Genomic DNA, 21,909 nt, shown 5'->3' with positions numbered 1-21,909 from the left:
GATGGTGGATTTTTTTTTCTTAAAGAAAGAGTATATCCTTTGAATGTATAAAGCTATCAAAGAAGGTGAAAACAATGCTTGATGAAATATTAAAATATATTTTAAATGCAATGAAAATAATTCAGATATAGTTAAAATCATTTTTCCTAATTTTTAAAACTTCCCTTTGCAAAATTATTTTAGTTCAACCTATTCTGTAAAGTTATTCAGAAATTAAGTACGGCACATGGCAAGCAGAGCTCACTTTCCAGAATTTTGTACTTGAAAGTCAGAAGAGAACTCTTTGCCTTTCAATAATTTGAGCTACAAAAGAAATAGCTGCAAAAATAAAACTCTGGACAGGATTTCTTAAGGCTTTTAAACCTTTCAGCTCATTACACTGAGGACAAATCCAGATGCAGCCACACAGAACAGGCGATTTCAGTTCACTCAAAATCAAAAGAAAGAAGATTCAAAAACATCAACATCAGTCACCAGCGTCAACCAGGCCAGCACGTCTCGACTAGAAGGACTGCAGTCAGAGAACCACCGCTTGAGAATGAAAATTACAGAGGTATAGTTTAGTGTATATATTGCCCAGGCGCTTTTTTTAATTATTGTTTTTCATCACAATTCTATAATCTGCTTAAAGGTTGACTACTTTTTAGAGGAACAAAATTGTTTCTCAACAGAAAGCTACTGAAATAATAAGAAGCAGATGATTTATAGGAATAACAAATTAATACAGCAGATACTTGGCAGGTATGATAAAATGAAAATGCACCTTGGCAAATGAGACTTTCCCTATTTATTTGTAACAGGCAAATTACCCTGCTGTTCCACATGGACACGCTGAGCACTATAGAGCAATAGCTCTAGAAGTATAACCTTTACATGCAAGTGTAAACTTAAGAGCTATCTTTGTTCCTGTTTATGGCTGAGCTCAGAGACTGCTGTTGCTGTTACTTCTCAACCTCTCTGAGAGTTCACTCAATAACTTGCTAGACAGATTTTTACATCTACCATGAAACAGAATTACATATCTTCTTAAGGTGGAAAAAACCTTTACGGTCATGTAAGCTGATCCTTTTGGCACAAAAGCTGTGAAGTTTCTTCAGTCTCTACTGAGAGAAAGGCTAAGCACATGGGGTGCATGAATTCCACTGACGGTATAACATGTATGTTTTTCATTATATCTATCCTTGCTCAGGACCACAAACGACGATAATCCACCTTGCAGACTGCCCATTTTGTGAGACAAGATAACCATAACTGATCTATATCTTACAAAAAATTAACCTGCTCTTGCCTAGGTAATGAAGTATTCTTATACACTGAAGAAAAGGTATTTTATTGCAACCATTACTTCTTTATCTGGATCTTAACTAACAATTGCGTAGGTAACCAAAAGGTGTTTACTCAGACTAACAAAGACCCCAAAAAACAAAAGTACTCTCTGCCTTGTTAAAGAAATTTAGTTCAGCTTTGCCAGTTCCCTCTCATGTGAGAGCCTTGCAGTTTTTAATGAAGGCTCAGCTGGCTACTGACTATTTCACTTTCTTTACCCTACTGGTTTATTTTTGCTACTAAGTCTCCTAACTCACAAGATCTCAGCCTGTGCCTTGCAAGGCTCACAGGTAAGTCTGGTCAGGTCAACTGAACCATATTAGTGCACTACGGATCTTTTTAGACTTTGCTTAAATAGATTAAATACCCAGCACCAGTAGGTCCAAATAAGCGTTTCATTGTCAAGGGGATTTGAAGCATGCCTTACTGCGGGCTGGCAGCTACATCTCTGGCTTATCTACCTTGAGTTGCTATGTCCCAGTTCCATAAGGAATCAGTGTAAATTTAAATTCATCATTTTTAAAATTCAGATAAGCCAGTAGTGAGTGAGATATACTCTGAACACCACATCCTGTACAAGTGTTCACAGAGAGCATCCCAAAACACCATTATGATACTTGTACCTACTTATTTTCTACCAGAGCTGTAGCCAACTGAATACCAGTTAGCCTTTTTTGTTTCTTCCTCCACACCTTATTTCCATTTTTTTAAGTCTTTTAAAATTATGCTTGCAACAGCAGTTTAGTGCTAACTATCAGATAACACGGTTTAAGACAGACATATAAAACATGGGGTAGTTTTTAAATCAAAAACTAAAACTCTGAGTTGGATTTTCTTCAAAATTTCACACACACAGTGGCACAAGTAAAAGAAGTCTAACAGGACTCTGTCTCTCTAAGGTAAAAGGAGTAAAAATAAATCTTTAGGAAAACAAAATATTCCTGTAGAGTTGACTGCAGTCACTCACATAGCTGGACATGCCCCTGATGCTGTACTTCAATTATATTCTCCTGTATGATCAATAATTTGACTCAACAAAATGGTTATATCTATGCATGCTGCATTTGTACTCATAAATAATAGATAGTTGAGAGGTTTTCAGTCTGGGCTTTCTAATGCCCATTTCTTTCTCATTCTTCAGTATATCTGAATTGCTTAAAGTTTCAACTACTGAAGCTTATTCTTCTCATGTCCGGTGTGCAATATCACAGCTGAATTCATCTTGTTAGTTGTAATATGATTTATAGAAGTAGTGTTGTAGTGCTGTAAGAAAGGTGTATTTGGCACAGGGTGGAAATTGCATTGCCACCTGTCTTCTAGTCTAATTACAGAAAGCCACAAAGTCATTGCAGATACCTGAAATGTAGACTTGGATTTTTAGGGATTCATATTCTTTCTCTTTTGCAGCTGGACAAAGACTTGGAAGAGGTCACAATGCAACTCCAAGACACTCCTGAGAAAACAACATACATTAAGCAGAACCACTATCAAGATCTTAATGACATTCTTAGTATACGGAACTTTACAGACAGTAAAGGTGAGAGTAAAATCCGTTAGTAGCTTAACCCACCCAGATTTTGAATAGCAGTTTCATTGGATTGGTTCCTGAGCACTCAGACCTTGGTAAGAGCCAGAGCTCTAAATATCTTGATTGTGTTGCAGAAAGCATGCAGATTCACATAATAAGCTATATGGTACCCACTGAGTGGTTATTTCTCTCTATGTTTTCTTCTATTGTATGCCCTGTGTGTGTAATACACATGGTAAAGTGGAAAACTTACAAAAGTGTACTTGTGTTCAGAAGTCAAGTTTTCTTTGCTGCCTGGAGGGAGGAAAGTCACAGAATGTTTCAGATCTTGTGAGAGTTAATCAAGCCAGCCTTCAGCAGTAGGAAGCCCAGTTTAATATGTGTTTGTCTGAGTAGGGCGCTCAAATCCTGCTTTTGGGCGCTGCTAACAAGCACATAGAGGAGAAGCATGTAAATATTTCAGTGATGGTTTGGACTCTAAATGGAGAATTGAAGGCACTCATGTATGAAAATTCTCACTAGGAACTGATACAAAAGGATTTCATGATGACTGTAATATTCCTAAGTTGTTTCTACTGTGTCTCTTGCATTGCTCCCTAAAGAAATACATGTGAAAAAATTGCTTCCATTAAGGCTATTTTGCTTTTGGGAAGCAATAAGATCTGGTTCATAATGCAATAAAGTGGAAGTCGGGACACCCAGCTTCCATTTCTGACTCTAGAATGTATCTACTTTGTGACTTTTGGCAAATGACTTTACAGATGAAAATTACTATAGTGTGTGAAAAACTAGTTGCCCTGTGTTGGGAAGTCGCAGACTTACATGTTTGCTGCAATGAGAGGCTCAGGCTTCCTGTTGATGTGGCAGCATAAGCTTGGTTAAGTGGAACAGAAGTTCCTCCTGTAAATATAGTTGTTGAAGAATAATTTTAGAACAACAGTAATGGTTCACATACGCTTTTGAAGCCTATTGACGTTTTGGTTGGATAAGGTTGCTTTTTCATGCGCCTTTTGTTTCAGCCTGGGTATACAATTGGTTGTGTAACTTGTGAGGAAAAAAAAAAAGAAAAAGGAAGCGCTCCATAGAGTTCCCAGTGTCCTTTTTAAAATTAAAAAACAGAAGGGGGGAAAGGAGGAAAAGGAAAACGTAAATAGCTGCTGGAGGCGTGTGATTATTGGGCTGAGATCAGCAGCAAGAACTAACATCAGTGAGTGGGATGAGGCAGTTTTACCAAGTGTTTGAAAGGAACACATAGAATGTTCCACTCATGTCAGATGCTCCAGGAAAAATGATAAATCATGAATAATGTTTCAAGCAGAAAAGATGCAGTACATTGTGCCAAATGCCCATCTGAGTTTGGGTTGGAGAAACAAAAATGATTCTCAAGAGATACAACGAGTATAAATTTAGGATGGGATGCTTCCCACAGCAGGTTGCACTCCATTAGCAGTAGGATGCTGGCAAAGAAATCAAGGAGAAAATATAACCTTTCTGCACTCACTTGTGGCTATATCTACAAAAGACATTGATGCCTAACTGCTGCTTTAAGCAGCAGAATCCCAGGTTGTCCGTGTTCCTAATTTCCCCCAGTACAGTTCCCCAAATTCTACATTTCTGCTGTGAGGTATATATTTAAAATCACCTGTAAGTACTAAGCCCTAATGTACGGAGTAGCTTGCAACTGTGTATTATCAGGATTTATAGGGTAGATATTCTGCATGCTGAAATCACTGGGCACAGTTTTCTGAATGGACCTACTACATAAAGCTCCACACAAAAGAGGGAGGTAAAGAAGGACTTTTTTCCTTGGCCCTCTTTATACTGGACAGGTTAGAGCATCTATTCTTCTTGGAATGAGGAAGAACCTGGATCCAAATTTGCAGCAAGTAGTTGAATCTTGGTCCCACACTGGGTGGTGAATGCCCCAAGCATGAGTATTATGAAGTATCCTGATCCTGACTCAAGTGACATTAAATATTCATACTTCCAGGCTCTGAGCCACCATGTCCACAACCCTTGCTAGCCTTTTCCTGTCTCTCCATTTCTTCTGCCTCATGTTCTCTCTGTTTCCTTATTTTCCTGTCCTTTAGCTACATGTCTGAATCTGCTATTCCTCTCACTGCATCCATTCCCAATAGTCAACCTCTGTGCTTAATTTAAATTTGCCATTCCAATCAAAATAACAAGGCTTTGGAGAATTCATGCTGCTGACTCACTGCTGCTACTGTGCAGATGCAAACAGACATCACATAAATGGTACTTAAAAAAATTCTGGCCCTTATGGCTATAGGAAAGCTAACTCTGACTGACATAACTATGTTTTCTGTAGCTATGCATTTCATGTAACTAACTTCCTGTAAATGAAAGTACAGAACCTTGAAATTATGCATCCTTGATGGTACTTGAGCAAAGCTTTGGAACTGTGAATAATTAGCATGACCTCTGGAAGTGACCATGTCTCTCACCTCCACCGTGCACCTGAGGAAGCCAGTCCAGTGTTTTTAAGGTGATGACAAGGTTTGTGCCTACCTTGGACATCGTAAAAAAAACGTGAGCTGAGAGAGTGGGAGTAGGATAGAGAAGAGAGATGTTAAAAATAGCAGCTGACTTGGAGCTAAAAAACATAGCAGATCGTTTGCCACATTTGCACTGTGGACATGGCTGAATCCTGTCAGTCTCCTTTATAAAATGTCTTGCTGTTCTTAAGGAGTTCATATGGAGAATTTCATGTAGTGTATTCCATTGTTATTGCTTGCGCAAATTCACTGCAATTCAGAGAACTGATAATAACACAGGACTTATGCAATGCATCTCAAAAAAGTCCTAATAAAACTTTAATGTCATAGTACACTTCAGTGGGTTTCTCATCTGTAAAAATTGTCCTGAGTTAAAATTACTAACTTCTATAGCCAAGTGCCAAAAGAAGTTATTTGAATTTTTCCCCTTTCTTCCCCACCACCCTTCTTTGCATCAAATATGGACTTAGGATACAAAATTTAAATTACTTTAACCAAAATAGGCAGACACAGCTGTTTACTCCTATAACTGCCTGACCTCAGGCAAGGTTTCCTAACTTCAGGATTCCTGATTAGTTATTAACAGCAACAGCTCCTGGTGTAGCCCAGGAGGTCTTTGCCAACACAGGGACTTCTTTATGGCTCATTCCAGTAGATCTCATTTAAAGACAGATATTATCAGAATCACTCATCTCTTGTTCACAAACCTCTAATGTCCCTGAAACATCTATAACAATTGGCTATGTAAGAAAAGCAATTAGGAAAATGCGGCTTGTAGCTTATGGTTTGATTGCTTACTTTTTAATGCAGGCTTTTTGTCTGCACTGCTAGACAACTTTGTGTGGTCAAGCAGTTCCCAACGAGCTCCATGGACTGCATCTCTGGGACCTCAATCAAGTGGTTTCCTCAGCTGAATTTAAAAGAGCATCCCTCTAACTTCTAATACATTCTGCAGATGATTTTAAGTCACTGTGTCTGCTAGTGACCTCAGCTCTGTGCGCAGTGCAACATGAACTTCTCCCCTGGCATTTGCGGGATCTGGTTGCCTTGCTGGAGCAGCAGGGCTGCATTACAGCCTGGGTTTGAGGCAGGAATGGGCTGTGGGTGAGACCAACACTTGGTTCGGGCAGTTCTGTTACTGGCAGTGCCGTTCAGCAAAAAGAGCCAAGCTTGGAGACACGGCTGAGTTTTCCAGGCTGACATTTGGAAAAAGGAGGACAAATGCTTGTAACTGTGATGCTGTGTAAAGAGGAAGGTTGTGCTGCACAGCTCCAGGGAAGAAATGCCCTGGCACGGGCACAAACCAGAGCTTCCCAAAAGGGCTCCCTGTACTCATGTAGCTGGTGTGCCAGAAGCAGGAGAGACTTTGTGAAGGTAGAAGTTATTTCCACTGTGCAAGTCCTTGCAGAAATAAGAGTTGAAAAAATACAGAGAGAATTTCCTGTATGGTTGTGGGGCGGGGGGGTAGAGACATGTTGGATAATTTTGCTATGCTTGGAATCGTACAATCTTATTCCATTTGACTTCTATTTGACATTTTATTATATGAAATTATTTCTGCATGAATGATTCATAGATTGCAAGGGGTTCATATAAAGCCAAGCTCAGAAGAAATCCTGCAGAAGAATCTCCATTTATTTCTACCTTTGACAGGACATTTCAGAGTAGCGCATTAGAGAAATTCAAGAATGACAACCATCCTATGGAAAGTACATAAGAAACAAGAGGCAGCCTTGCAATAGTCCCCACTTATGGACAAACCGTTTTCTCAGGTTCTCTTTCTGCAGGCACCCTTGCTTGTTCAGAAAGCTTTTTCTGTTCTGAGCCTGAAAACAGCCTTTACTCATTGCTGTAAATGGACTGGGAGCATTCATTTACATGTCAGATATGCCTACATACTGTCAGTTGTCACCCCACTCCAATGTTTTCTAGTGTTAGTTTTTCCCCATGGAAAAGCAGCTTAAAGGAAAACAGATTTCAAAGGCATGTTGCTCATAAACGTCAAGCAAAACAGAGTTCATCTGTGACAGAGGGGAGAAATATTACTTCCATGAAGTTAGTGTGATTAAAGCATTAACCCTTAGATTGAAACCACAGATTCAAAGGAAAGGCTTTCAGAAATAACTCCTTTCAAGGAACACTGTTTTAAGGAATGGATGTAGTTCATTATATGCCTTGTATATAGAAATATATAGAGATACGTACACTAGTTTCTATGAAGCCTAGCAAATGGATTCCAAACCTGAAATTGGAGCTTGTTTCTATTTCAACAGGGAAACCAAACTACCAGAGGTTCAGTGCCTGCCCTTCCTTGCACAGAATAAATCTGTAGGACAGGGAGTTTCTTCTGATTTAAAGTAGTATAAATCAGAGGAGAATCTCACTGGTTTTTCTTTCAAAAACTCTTCCTTTCAAAACATACCCACCAGATGTCACGATTTAGACTGCCCGGTGCTGTGAGCTTAGTTCAGGAGACTTTTTCTGATAATACCCATCAGACAATGTGATCCTTTCAGTCTTTCCTTTCATTTTAATTTTGCCTGGCTAGTCATGTTTCCCAGTCCAAACAGAACTGTGAAAAATTACAGCAGATTTTAACAATCTGCCTCTAGCTTTAAAGTTTCCAGAGTTCTTGAGTAAATCAGCAAGGTTATCTCTGCCACCTCTTATAACCCATTATTAAACCACATTTGCTTCTTTGTGGAGCATAAAATATGCTTTCTAGCAGAGAAAAAACAACAGTGGAATTGAAGGATGCAGGGCAAAAAGGAGTTCTGCCATCCAGTTGTAAGCCATGGGAGGAATATTGCCAATAAAGTGTAATGATGAAGATGTTTAATAAAGCTGCAGTGCACAAACAGCAACAAAACACACTTCTAGTTAAAGAAATAGTTTCTAGAATCTAGGAAGAAATAGCAGCAGCGGTAGTCACCTGGTGTTTTCTGCCTGCAGCTGAAGAGGTGTTAAAATGCACAGTGCATTTGAGCCAGCCCAGGTAATTTTGACAGCACCAGGTTGCAGGGTGATTATACCTACAGCAGGTCTGAAAGGAGCATCACCCCTGGCAGAGGGAGAGGCAAGCAGCTGGGAACAGTGACCTCCTCACTGAGCCTCCCCACAGCCAGCATCAGATGTGCTCTTTCAGCTCAGAGCTTTGTAATTGGAAATTGTTTCTCTGCTGCAGGTAGGCAAAGGTCCTGAGCCAAAGCCTTCTGGCTCTAACTGACAATTGGGCAGCAGGTTTTGTTTTCTAATGAACCCATCAGTGAGTGTCATGCAAGGCCTTTGAGACCCCTTTGCCTTCTTTTCCCAACAGTTTTCCAAATAGAAAATGCTCAAACATCACTTATCTAGACTTCTGAGTTCCGGATTGAGATCTATGAAGGTGAAAATTACTTAGAAAGTGCTTCTGGCTAATGTAAATTCAATTTTGAAGGGAGTTAGATCATCCCAGTGCAACTTGTTCAGCGGCATCTATAGTGGCAGACACTAGCCTAAGAACAAAGATCATTTTTCAAGGGGCATACTTAATGGACAGAGGAAAAAAAGATGTGGAAGTGCCAAAAGCAGTGCTAAACTTTCCAGGGGAAGCTGGGAACTCAAATGTTTACCGTTACCCTTAATTTATTTTCTTTCAGTTTTTCGTGTATATAAAATCAGTTTCCTGAAGTTTTTGAAGTGCATATGGTTATAGTGTTTTTTCTTTAAGCTCCGGCTCCTGAAAGCTTATGACTAAGTGAGAATTTTGTTCTTCATTATTTAAATGAAAGGTAAATGAAAAACAGAAAAAGGGAAAAGAAAGATATTCTTGTTTCCATAGCTGCGGAATAAAAATCTAACAACTCCTCTCCCAAAAAGCTTAACAAATAAGAATTGCCCAGATTTTTTGTATTTTGAAAGAAGCAGAGGGAAAAGAAAAAAAAAAATCTCAACATTGTGGCAGGTTTTATGTGGATTTTGTCTGTATTTTATACATATACATTAAAACTTGTATATAGTAATTTTACATACAGAAACTTATGCAGTATATTAAGGGAGAGTCATCTGCAAGAGTGGTAGGAAAGGGCCTATTAAGAATAACACACAGTGATATATGGGCAGTTGGTGTTGAGGGGTGAGTAGGCAGAGAATATATGATTACTGCTCTACTTTAAACTAAATCCCCCACCTTTTTGACAGGGACCACCTCCTTCTCTCTCTCTCAGCATAAAGAAACCCCTTTAGGGGCGTACAATGCAGATATGAAATAACATACTCCCGAAGCCCCACAGTTGCATATTCCAGTCATTGGATGAAGATTTGTATCCTCAGTGGCTTTGCAAAAGATTAAATTGCTTATCTTGGCCAAAGGAGTTGGAACCCTAAAATAGTTAAATAATATACATTTCCATTCCTAATTACAAGGATTACTCAAATTTCAATTTTAGTTTGTATCATAAAGTCAGCATTTTTCGTTGTCAGTTTAGTTCAGCTCAGGACTGAATGTTGTTTTTAATCATGGAAGTAAAAAGTGTTCATTTCTATGTGTCTGTTTATAGACATCACAAGGATTTTATGCAAATGTCAAGCTTAATATACATAGAAATGTGATATATGGAAAATAAAAACTGAAATCTTGTGACAGCAAATGCCACACCAGCAAACTTCAGGCTGCCCTGAGATGATAGACTTGCTTATGTTAGCCACTGTCAGGTTTGACACTTTGCTGTCCTCCCTTCACATCTAAACCACCACTGAATCCTGTCATATCATCTTTTTAAGCACTCTTCATGCTACAACTGAATTCCTTCTCTCTCTTTTACTGACATTTTCTTGCCCCAACAGAAGAAGCTTCATGTATTTTGGAGGCCTCCTTTCTCAGACCCTTCATTTCCATGCAACATAAGTGAAAAATAATTCCTCCTGCTCTTCTGAGCTATAGGCATCCCCATGCCTGCACATTTTTGCATCCTCACCTGTTTACTTATTTCCAGGCTGCCTGTTAGATTTTTCACAGCAGAAAGTGAGCACTACAAAATAATGCCAGGGATGACCATGCTGGGAGGGCAATTATACATATTGGAGTTTGCCCTCAAAACATTTCCGTTTCTGCTTCCAGCTTCTTTCCTTGTTCTTTGTTTCTACTGCTTGTTTTGTCCCACCAGTGCTTGTTGATAACGTACATATTCCTAGCATGCTGGGACCTAAGCATTATTTGAGGCTTCTAAGCATTACTAGAACAGAAAATCAGCTTAAGCCTTCAATGCATACTGGGTTTTTTTTGTGCTATTTTCATTTTCTCAAAGCTATTTTCTGTCTTTTCCTCCTTATACCCATTTTTTGCATTCAAATCCTCCGGTGTCCTTTTCAGGAATTTACCTTCAAGTCCTCATCCATGCTGCCTCAGTGCCTGCAGCAATCACTGTTTCTTTGTGTGTGTGGCAAACAACTGCCTGTGATGGATTTGGAGCTGCTTTGTAATTATTTATGAAAACTGTGCACTGTCCTCATTACTCGGATGTTTTCCACATTACTTTATTTGGCTTAACACAGGAGGAGACTTTGGAAAAGCAGGCAGGAACAGAAGGGATCCCCGGTGAAGATGGACTTCTTAAAAGGGCTGCGTTCGTCCACGTTTTCCAGGGGGACCAATGCCTCAGGCTTCAGCGCAGCTAGCCTGAGACTCCTGGGACACCCAGGGGAAAGAAGTGAAGCTACCTACAGGGAAAATTATTATCTTCTGTATTATCAGTATGCAGAAATGAGAGCAGCAGGAGAAAGCTTAATGAAATCACTAGCTGTCCTTCCTGCAGGCAGCCTATGGACCAGTGCGACTGATATGAGTCATATTTCCACGCTAAATGATAACAGATAGTTAAAAGATGGCACTTAAATGCATATGAGATTGCAAGAGTACCAAGGTTTTACACATCAATGGGATTGTAGTTTTTCTAGGAAAACACTAAAATAAGATGTTTTTTTCATCAGAAAAGGTAACAGTGTTTGAGTGCAAGTTAATATGATGCCGCAGTTACATTAATTTTTTACATAACCTTGAATGGGTGAGAAAGCATGATAGAACTACACAGAGATGAGCAACAAGGTCTGGTTTGTGTTTGGTCTTTTTGAAGTGGGCAGGGGGAGAGCAAATAAAGGGAAAAAAAGGTTTTGTCCTTTTTCTGTTTCCCCTGGTAGTTCCTATGAAGGAGAACATCAAAAACATAAGAGTACCAAAGACTCACAGGGAAACCTGACTCTGTATTGAAATATAGGCATAAAGAGTTTATTTCATGGCATTATTAACATCTGGGAAATTTTGAGATGAAGCAATTTAAAAATGGTGTCACTCAGTCACAGTAAGGTAAAATTGAATGTGTTGTCCATCCAGATGGTGAGAAAGCCATTTTGAAAAATCATCTTGATCAAAATCCACCAGCACAATGGGGCTCATCAGACCCTTCCAGAACAAGCAAAGATCCTATAGAAGACATCAACTCTCCAGAACAGTAAGTATACGCCATTCCATACTGGTACAGAAGAGGCACTCCTTTCTCAGAATTTCACCATACATGTGCTTGGACATGTGCACTTTCTGCTGTTTTAGCCATAAAATCCATCCTGGACACCATTTGTCTTGCTGATGTTAATTTAAATTATGACATTTCATCAAACCCCATATTACTCTTTCATGAATTTTTATGGGAAGACCTTCACTGTAAATCTTTTCAGTCAGCACCAGCTACAGAGAAAGCCTGGCCCATCAGCAACAGAAGTGAATGGCAACTTCTGTGGCACCAGTGTTGTACTGTGATGCCTCCATGCCATCAGCTTACCATCCCCACCAAATGTAAAAGACATCAAGGGCACTAGATCCTAAGGTGCCCCAAAGGCAGACTAGCAAATTCTTTTCTCTTGTTAGAAACATCCATAACACGATGTCTAAAGATACGTGCACACACGTGCCATGGCTATTATCAAAATTTCAAGTTCTTTCACACACCAGCTAGAGGAGTTCATGGTGTACATAGCCATTTTGTTCTCTTTCAATCTTAAACTATCTGAGAAATAAAAACAGTCTGAGGGCTTTTCAATGTTGCCATAGCAGCTGGTCCTGAGTTTTGGCACAGGAAATCCTGCACCAAGTAGTTTCCCTTAGAAACAATGCTGCGGCTACAAGGAGAGGATGGCACAAAGGACTTGCTAGTTTCATAAAGGGAAAAGAGTCTTACAGTATCAGCTTTTCTCTCCAGGAACCTAGACAATCAAATCACATACTACCCTCCTCCAGCTCAATAGGGCCTTCTGTGAGCCAGAGCTCAGGGAAGCACCATGCTCATTTGTCCTTGGATCAGCCATTTCTCCATGGCAGCCTAGTTACACAGGCACCACTTTATCAGGTTCTGGGCTAACGGATGTCAGACTCCTGTTTTGTACACAGGCAACTTAAAAATTAATTTAAAAACACAATAAATTAAAGAAATTACTAGGCTGAGTCACGTGTTACATCAGTGACAGCAAACCTGATTGCAGATAGCAGTTACTGCCTTGTACTACCTGATGCAGAAAAACACATGGATTTCTCACTTTGTGCTTGCACTCAAAATTATCCCTAATCCAAACATGCACGAGATCTAATACACACACAAGTACACACTTATGCACCAAAAAAAAAGAGGCCCCACTGTCTGAAATAACTGGTTATTTCACAGAACCAGGGCTCTCACGGAGAAAGCTCTCGTGACTTTATGGGGTCAGCAGAGTGCTTTAATGCATAGCTATTAGAGGTCTGTCTTTTTGCAGCACCATTTGTCAGAAATAATGTAGTGTGAATGCAGCCTCTTCCGCCCATGGCCCTCTTACATTAAGAGAGATGCTAAGAAAAACACAGACACTTAGATAGTTCAGTTGTCCCAATACAGATTTAATACAGGGAAAAAAAAAAAAACAAACAAAACAGCATTTACCAATGACAGAACTTCCTCTAGGCTAGTGGTAACTGATGAGAAAACTGAGATTTCCTAAAGGTCTTAAAGAGCAAGTCAGTACAAATCTGAACGATCACTTACATTTGTGGAAAGCAATTAATAAAGTCCTCTAAATCAAAACTGTGTCATTCAGCACTTGCACAGCTGTGACTGTGCCAGGTCCAAGGGTTAGTATCTCCCCTGAGGATGAGCTGGTACTTTGGATACCACAGCCACACCACACAGCCACAGTGGAACTGCCAGAGGGGAGAACTGTAGCCATCTTCAAGACTAGGGTTTTGTGATTCCCCCTCTTTGACAAGAGGTTGCCTCTTTGCAAACTTCGTGATCTTTAAGAATATTGTCCTGCTCCCGTGGGCATATTTTCAACTTCTCTGGCAGCATCTCTGTCCTTCCATGGCTATTAAATATAACATTTTTGTCAGGAAACAAACAAACACAGAGGAAAGAAGTTAAAGACAAGCTTTAGTTTGTGCTTTCTCTCTCATTTCACTGCATGCATAGGCCATGCACATGGGAACACATGATCCTATATCAAGGGCAAAGATATTTGAAATACATTTATTTTCTGCTACAAAAAAAAAACACTGATGAAACTCATTGGCATCGGGGAGGAGGGGGGACTTAAACAACTTACCTAATAACTTACCTAACTCTACCCTCTTTCAGTTTAAAGCCATTCCCCCTTGTCCTACCACTACATGCCCTTGTAGTCATCTCAGTCAGAATGTGAAAAACATTTGGTTTGTGCTTGGCTCAGATTTAGAACCCTGACCTAAGAAAAGTGCAGTCTGTATGATGGTAAGACAGCCTCAGAGGATGACTATAGATGATTCACAATTCCCTTTGCCTCTTGCTCCCTTTCCTGCTGGGCAGGACCCAGTAGGTTATCCATGTGCGATGTAAAATATGCCGTACCCAAGTCAGACTATCAGATATGAGGAGTGAAAAGCTGGGGCTGGCTGTTTTTTCTCCTGTTCACACCAACTACACAGTGTAAATTAACACTTCCTCTGGTAGGCAAAGCAGTGTTGGTGCACAGGCTCGAGCCCTGCACTTTGATTTTCCATGGTGCTTGTTAGCATACTGCCTAGCACAGTTGTACCGACTTGGGCTCTCCTGGGTAATGCTCAGGCCCAATCTGGTATTCAGAAGCCCTGTCTGGGGGAGCTTAGCTGCATGGATGGAAGCAGCACCATGCCAGTTCATCTCAAGTCTAGAGAGCAGCTTGAACCAGTTTAGAATACATATAATCATTCATTTCCCAGTAGGCTGGGGTGTCTCTTACACAAAGTCAACACTTTTTTGCTGGCAGTCCTGCTTACTTATCTAAAGATCACATCTTAGATCACACACAGCTTATCTGTAAGATGGCTACATGAATACATTCAATGGGATATCTTCCATGACCTGAAAGACTTTCTTCTATGCATCTTCATTCCTGCATGTTATCTCATCAGTGACCTAAGTTTGGTGAATTAGGTTTCGGCACCATTAAAATTTATACTGTTCTTTTTTTAAGCGCAACAATATGTAACAGTTTTTCACATTTCTGAGTAAAGGTGATGATAGATTTCTGCAGGACCCCGCTAAAACCTGCCATTTTGATAGACTATTTCCTTTATGTGGTCATTTTTGTAACCTTCAAAGCAGCTTATCACTTTGTAACCATTATAATAGAAACCGACTTGATTTTTTATTTTTCTGAGTTAAAGGTCTTCTTTTAGCAGCATTTAAAAAGACAGTAAAATACCTTGCTGGAGCTATTTATGTCAATTATAGTAACCATAAACTCTCATCAAAAGACGTTATGACTCTATTCTTGCATGACAGTCATATGTCTCAGCATGAACATGCTTCTATTATTCAGTTTCTTCCCTGACAGTGGTTCATGTTAGTCTATCCTACTCAATCTGTCATTAAAATAAAGTGGATATAGAATTACTAGTTTACTTGCTAGTACATCTTGCTTTGTTGTAGTCTTTTAGAACTTCTCCATTAATGGGCTGAAGAATCAACTGAAATGATCTCTGAAAGTTTAGACACAGTTTAAGCACTCCTGCACATCTTGAGATATTTGACTGTAATGCAGTTGTTTCAGTCCCCCCCCACTTACCAATGGATCCCATCAGTGGTTTTCTGTAGCAGAACTAAAATGTTTTTCAAATACCTCTACTTGCGATGTAGAATCATGTATTCCCATGTCCATTGCATTGTGTTCCTATGAGCACTGACACTGAAAGTCAAGCTTTGACTTGATTTTGTTTATCCCTAATAAATGGCATTTTTGTACAGACCTGAGGATATATGCCCTATTCTAACACAATACCCGGATGAGTGGCTGCTCTGTATGTGCCACCACCTTTCCATCTTCTTCAGCAGTTGTCTTTTATCCCGATTCTAAAACCAGCAATACTAACCATTCCGTCCTCAACATACTTGACCATATATATGCTTTGACACATCTATATTGTATGGACTTGAAACAAATTCATAGAATCATGGAGTTGTATGAGTCGAAAGGGACCAATCATTCCAAACTCTCTATAGTGAGCAGGGACATCTTCAGATAGATCAGGTTGCTCATGGCCCCATCCAACCTGGCTTTGAACACATCCAGGGAAGGGGCATCTGCTGCCTCTCTGAGCAACATGTTCCAGTGTTTCACCACCATCATTGTAAAAGATTTCTTCCTTATATCTAGTCTAAACCTACCCTCTTTTAGTTTAAAACTATTACCCCTTGTCTACTGCAACAGACTCTACTAAAATGTCCCTCCCCATCCATCTTATAAGCCCCCACCAGGTACTGGGATACTGCTGTAAGGTCTCCCCAGAGCCTTCTCCAGGCTGAACAAGCCCAACTCTCTCAGCCTGTCTTCATAGGAGAGGTGCTCCAGCCCTCTGACCATTTTTGTGGCCCTCCTCTGAACCCTCTCCAACAAGTCCATATCTTTCCTATGCTGAGGACTCCAAAGTTGCCCACAGTACTCCAGGTGGGGTCTCGCCAGAGCAGAATAGAGGGGGAGAATCACCTCTCTTCACCCGATAGATGCACTTCTTTGGATGTAGCCCAAGATACAACTGGCCTTCTGGGACGCTGCCGGCTCATGACAAATCTTTCATCCACCAGTACCCTCCAGTCCTTCTCCTCGGGGTACTCTAAATCCCTTCATCCCCTGGCCAATAGTTGATACCAGAGGTTGCCCCAAATGCACTGACAAAATGTGGCAGGGGTGGATGAAGAGAAAAAACACTGATATTGAATGAAAAACACCCTACAGAGTGAGGCGAGGTACAAGATTTACTTTTGCTTAAGGAGAAAATAGCAGGTTTGTTTGGATTTTGTTACTTTTTTGTTTTGTTTTGTGCTCCCTCCTAAAAGTTTTGCCTAAATTCTTAATTGTGTGCAAGTCTTCAGGCTACACTCCTCAGCTTCAATTTCCAGGAACAAAGCTTTCAAGTGACAGTAAACTTTAAGTGCAGTTAAAACAAAATTTGCTACCCACTGCAGCCACCATAGGCATAGCCAAATAAACATGCTTTGTTCATGGTATGGCTAATACTTAAATGAGTGAAAAAAATCCCATTCACTTGATTATGCAACTGGATTCTCTTGGAATATTTTCAAAAAGCTTTTTAATGAGAAGTCTGTAACAGTTGAACAAAGAAAGCATTTCCACTGGTGGGAAAGTAAGCATGAGCAATTCTGCATTTGACCCTGCAACAAGAGACAGAATGACAATCTGCAGTGTAGACTCATAAGGATGCAGCACATGGAAGCAGCTAGCCCTGCCACTTCTGCACTCCTTGGGAACGAGGCATGATTTCATTGATAGCACCAGGAAGAGTCAGTAACAGTAGCAAAATAACAATGAATAGATTTATTTTTTTTTAGTCCCAGGAATGCATTGCCAGCCCTACAATGATCAACAGTCTGGATTAATATTTCATCAGACTTTTAAAGGGGATTTTTGAGGGATGAGGAAATGAGAAAGAATATCCCAGCTAGGCAGATTACAACTGCTTCCACTGCTTTAGTCTGTAGTGAAGAAAGTAAGAAGTAACACCACATTTCTTTCTGTTTGAATTTGAAAGCTATACTGCTTGGTCCCCAGGTAGTGCCTTGGTAGCTGCCTCCACTTCCTAACAAAGGAAAAAAAACAAAATTTAAATGTCATTTGAATCAGGAAGGCTGTCCAGAGGCAAGCTTTCAAACATACAATTTTCATAAAAGTCTGTCTATGCAAAATCATTGCATCAGATAACAGATAAATATAAAACTATTGTACTGATACAATGCTTTGAACTGGCATATTTCCTCTGGAACCAAAAAGCCAATCTTCAGTTCATCTCCATCACTTTGACATCTGTCTTTGCTTTAAAAAGTGCCTCTGTGTTTCAAGAGAGAATGTTTCCAAATGCAGAAGCCGTTCAGGTATGATAAAATCTTAATCACTGAAATATCTCTTGCACTAACAAACCTTATGTAGATTTTGATGTTGCGAAAGGTGCTAGTACCTCCACATCATGGGGGTAGCACAGCCCTTGTCTCATGGCACCACGCTTTCTACAGTGAGGGGTTAGCTGTGAGCATGGTTTAGCATCCCTTTTAAAAAACACAAACAAAACAAAACCTCACCAGTTAAGATGTCAATCTGCTTGGAAAAGTGGATACAGAATGTTGAGTTCCTAACACTTAATTTTGGTTTGGGTGGCAGGTTAGACTCTTTTCACAGTGACAGCTCCTCAGTCCCATGACACTGACTGCAGGAACCCAAGAGAATCCAGCACCTCAAAAGCACAGACCCAAACTGCAAAGAGCAACCATTTGGAAAAAGCTGTCAGACCAAATTCCCTCCATCCATATGCCTATGTTTGCCTTAGCTGGACTTGCAAAAATGCCATCCTTCATTTTAACATCCTCGTGCTAAGCGGTGCATGGTTTAAAACTCAGCCATGACCTCATGCCTGTCTCCACAGTTAGCTGGGGCTCCGTTGCAAGAGATCACTTTGCTATGGGGGTTGCTAAATCATATGCCCTCAGGGCAAACTTAAGGTTTTCCCTTTTTCGGGTATTAGCAGTCAAACAATTAACCTGAGAGTGCCAGGGAATTTCAGAAGGTTGTGGGATTCTGAGAACTTAGATTCCTTTGTCATGTCTAGCGTTTCAGTAAAAAAATCCCCAAGGGGAAATAACACTCAACAGCAGTGAGAGTAATTCACTTGGCATTAACCCTTTCCACCACAACAGCAGGCACAGAAAATACCCTTGCAGCAACCCGGCAAACATATCAAGCATGTAATGTATAACGTTTTCCTCTTGGCTAACACTCGTCTCCCTGTGTCTCTCCCACAGCATACAGCGTCGGCTGTCTTTGCAGCTGCCCATTCTTCATCACGCCTACTTGCCATCCATAGGAGGAGTTGATGCTAGTTGTGCCAGCCCCTGCGTAAGCCCCAGTGCCAGCCCCCGGCACAGACACGTGCCACCCTCCTTCCGAGTAATGGTTTCGGGGCTGTAGGAAAGGGAGATTAGTGCTTCCTGAACTGCTTTTAAGTACTCAATGACTGGACTAAACATCTGACCTAGAACTCTGCTACAAACATGCAACATTGGCTCTTACTGCAGAGGAACTACCGCTGAGGCCGTCATCACAGGAGTGCCCGTGTAACTCGTGTGGGAAGGCAAAGAAGATGGACACAAGGAGTTTGATCTGTAGCCTTATTCATGGAGTTTTTATTTCTTCACATAGAAGTCACTGAAAAACGTTTCTTCCCAAATTTCTACTAGCAACAAGGAGGATGGGAAATATGGATTTTGCAAATAAGACACTGGGAAAAACAAAACAAACAATCAAATGTCACTGAGCTTTATGTGGCTCCTGAGAACATGCAATTCTATACTGTATCCATGTAAGGAAAATACAACGGTTGAGCTATACCATATTTATTGAAATAGATCCACTCATTTTTACAAGAGTTGTGTTAAATCGCTGGAAGCATTCTGCACTGGTTAGTCTTGCTTGTTTTCATTTCAGGAATGGTGTTCGATAGGAAAGGATTGTGAGAAATGGTTCCTCGGGTGTCATTGAGACTCTGCAGTGCTGTGAGCAGGGTCACCCTTAACCTGCAGCTGTAGGTGAAACCCAAGCAGAGGCTGAAGTTCCAGCTCCAAGCTGTCTGAGCTGGAGGGCTGCTGGTTGGGAGCAGAGCACTTGAACCTTCTTCAGGGATGATGGTAGTGACTGCTGACCATCTGCAGCTTTATTCATAGCAAAGTTGCTGCACCTATTTCAGAATAACCACCACCAACCGTACTGTATTTAACTGTCAGCGAAAGTCCTAGCGATGGTAATTCAAGAAGCTGAGGACAGATGGGTAGTAAAGTCTTAATGTCACAGGATGGATTGTTTTTCATAGTTTGTTTGAATTATGTTACACATTACAATAAAATTAATTTAGTGGACTTGGGGGGAGGGCTTAGGGCACAGCACTTTGCTGCTGCAGGCAAAGCCTGCAGAACACATAGATGTGAATATACACTATGTTTGCTTTGTACCTGCGTGTGACAGTTGTAGCGGCTAATGGAGAGGACAAATCAAATTTACCAATAGAATATTTTATCTGAATCCTAAAAAGACTGTAAAAAAGCAATGGGTTTTAATACATTAGCTCCATCCCCTGAACAAAATTAATTAGGATGAACGATAGTGGCATACCGTCTGGACCAGCTCTGGAGCCAAACCATCAGGCACAGGTGAGACAGACATGCAGCTTCTTTTTCCAAGCAGCTGGAAACGTGGCATCCCACTGCCAGGGCTGTTTGCTAAGAGTAGGGGGGAAAAACACACATGAAGCACCCCCTGGGCTCTCAGTTTTCTCTGACCAAGGCCTGTGCACCTCAGACCAAACCTTTGGAATGACATTCCTATAAAGGATTACAAATCAGCAATGACTGAAGCACACCTGTAGGTTCATTAGCTGAGGGACTCAACCACAGCTATGAAAAGTTAGCATAAATCTCCATTAAAAATAAAATGCACCTCATAGTGGCCAAAACCAACATGAATATGTATCTAAATCTTACAATCAGGAGCATCACAAAATATTTCACTTGGCACATACAGTAAGAGAGGTTATGGAAATATCTGTAGCTTTTAGAACAAAAACATGTAAGTATAAACACAGATAAAATAGAACTCATTACTCTGTTTAAGCACTAAACACTGACGTTGTCACTCAATGTGTGTTGACAGTATTCTCTTGCTTTATTAATATCATCAGGGCCTGGTTTATTTTAAAAGGAATGTTACTTTTTAAAAAGAGAAAATTACAATATTGTATATAATGTGTACACAAAGATCTCTGTAGAAATATTATTCCAACTTAGCAGGAAAAAAACAAACCAGAAGTATTGGACCATTGGAGGTGAGTGTGTGTGTGTGTCTGTAACTTCGTGAATACTGACTGTGCGACGTTTATTAGGTTTAAACCATGCAGTACATTCTTTGTCTCAATGATACTGTAGTTTCTCCCATAACATTTTTTTTACTTTACTGCAGATAACAAGACCAACCAAGTGAATATAGCTATTTAATGTTTCTGTTCTTTTATACTGCAGCAAAAATGTACTGTAAATTTATGAAGAGGCTGTGCCCCAATGGCATTTTCCAATGATGTTAGTGCACAAATGCTTTAAACTAGACTGGAACTGCCAGAATAAAATGTAAATGAAGAATTTCTTGTATAACCTTATACTGCATGAGATCAATTTTTAATAAATTGTTGCAAATCTGTTTTTATGAATAAAATATATAAAACCTAGCTTTTTGGACTTGCTGCCATCTTTAATGTGTGTGTAGATATATAAACGGATGTACATATAAAAGCCCCTCTGGAGAAGAAAGAATCTGATTACACCACCACATTGTAACAAAAAGTTAAAATACACATCCTAAAAGCAGAAGGGCTCGCATGTAGAGAAAGCAGATATATGAGCTTTTGCTCTGAAATACAATTTCTGCTGTACTCATGAGTGACGCCTAAGCCCTTTATCAAATGGGAAAATAATGAAACATATGCTGAACATTTACATCCATACCACACTTAATACCTGCACTACTCTCTCTTGCACAACAGCGAGTATGAATTCAGGAGAAAAACAAAGTTTTTACTATGTCACATAAATTATTGGTTGTGCCAATATTTAGTTCTACAGTAAAATTGACACTTCAGCAAATGAGAAGTTTCTTATCATTGTTTCATGAAGGCAAACACTAAACCCCTCCATCCATGTGGTGGGGTTTGTATCCTAAACCAGGTTCTTTTGCATGGCATAACAGGAGGGTAGGAATGTAGTGCAATGAGCCAGCTAGAGGAAAGAGCATTTTTAGTTTGCTTTTCAACAGGAACATTCTCAAGCCAGCAAAAAGTGACATAAAGTCCAAGATGAGGGAGTTCAGAGCCACCACAAATGTGTTTTCTGCAGAATTCTAATGCAGCTTATAAGTCCCATAGAACACAAACGAAAGAGAAAATACCAGTGAGGAGTTAACAGCATGGATTGCGGCCCT

The 21,909-nt window shown here is 40.1% G+C and overlaps 1 protein-coding gene across 3 annotated transcripts in view; it reads left to right on the top strand.

The window, feature by feature from the left end:
- Positions 1–21,160, top strand: part of GABBR2 (gamma-aminobutyric acid type B receptor subunit 2) — a 445,208-nt gene extending 424,048 nt beyond the window's left edge. For all 3 annotated transcript variants that reach the window (XM_061449004.1, XM_061449005.1, XM_061449006.1), the window contains 4 exons: positions 371–553; positions 2,734–2,863; positions 11,738–11,855; positions 18,693–21,160. In XM_061449004.1, the coding sequence (XP_061304988.1) occupies positions 371–553; positions 2,734–2,863; positions 11,738–11,855; positions 18,693–18,858 (597 nt within the window). In that variant the 3' untranslated portion in view covers positions 18,859–21,160. The remainder of the gene's footprint in view (positions 1–370; positions 554–2,733; positions 2,864–11,737; positions 11,856–18,692) is intronic.
- Positions 21,161–21,909: the final 749 nt, after the last annotated feature.

The sequence above is a fragment of the Pezoporus flaviventris genome, unplaced genomic scaffold, assembly GCF_033815535.1.
Source record: "Pezoporus flaviventris isolate CSIRO_AGI_PZ_B2104156 unplaced genomic scaffold, CSIRO_AGI_Pfla_v1 ptg000007l, whole genome shotgun sequence".
Taxonomy (NCBI): Eukaryota; Metazoa; Chordata; class Aves; order Psittaciformes; family Psittacidae; genus Pezoporus; species Pezoporus flaviventris.
Note: the sequence above shows the minus strand (reverse complement) of the source record. Positions and strands in the feature narration are given on the sequence as shown.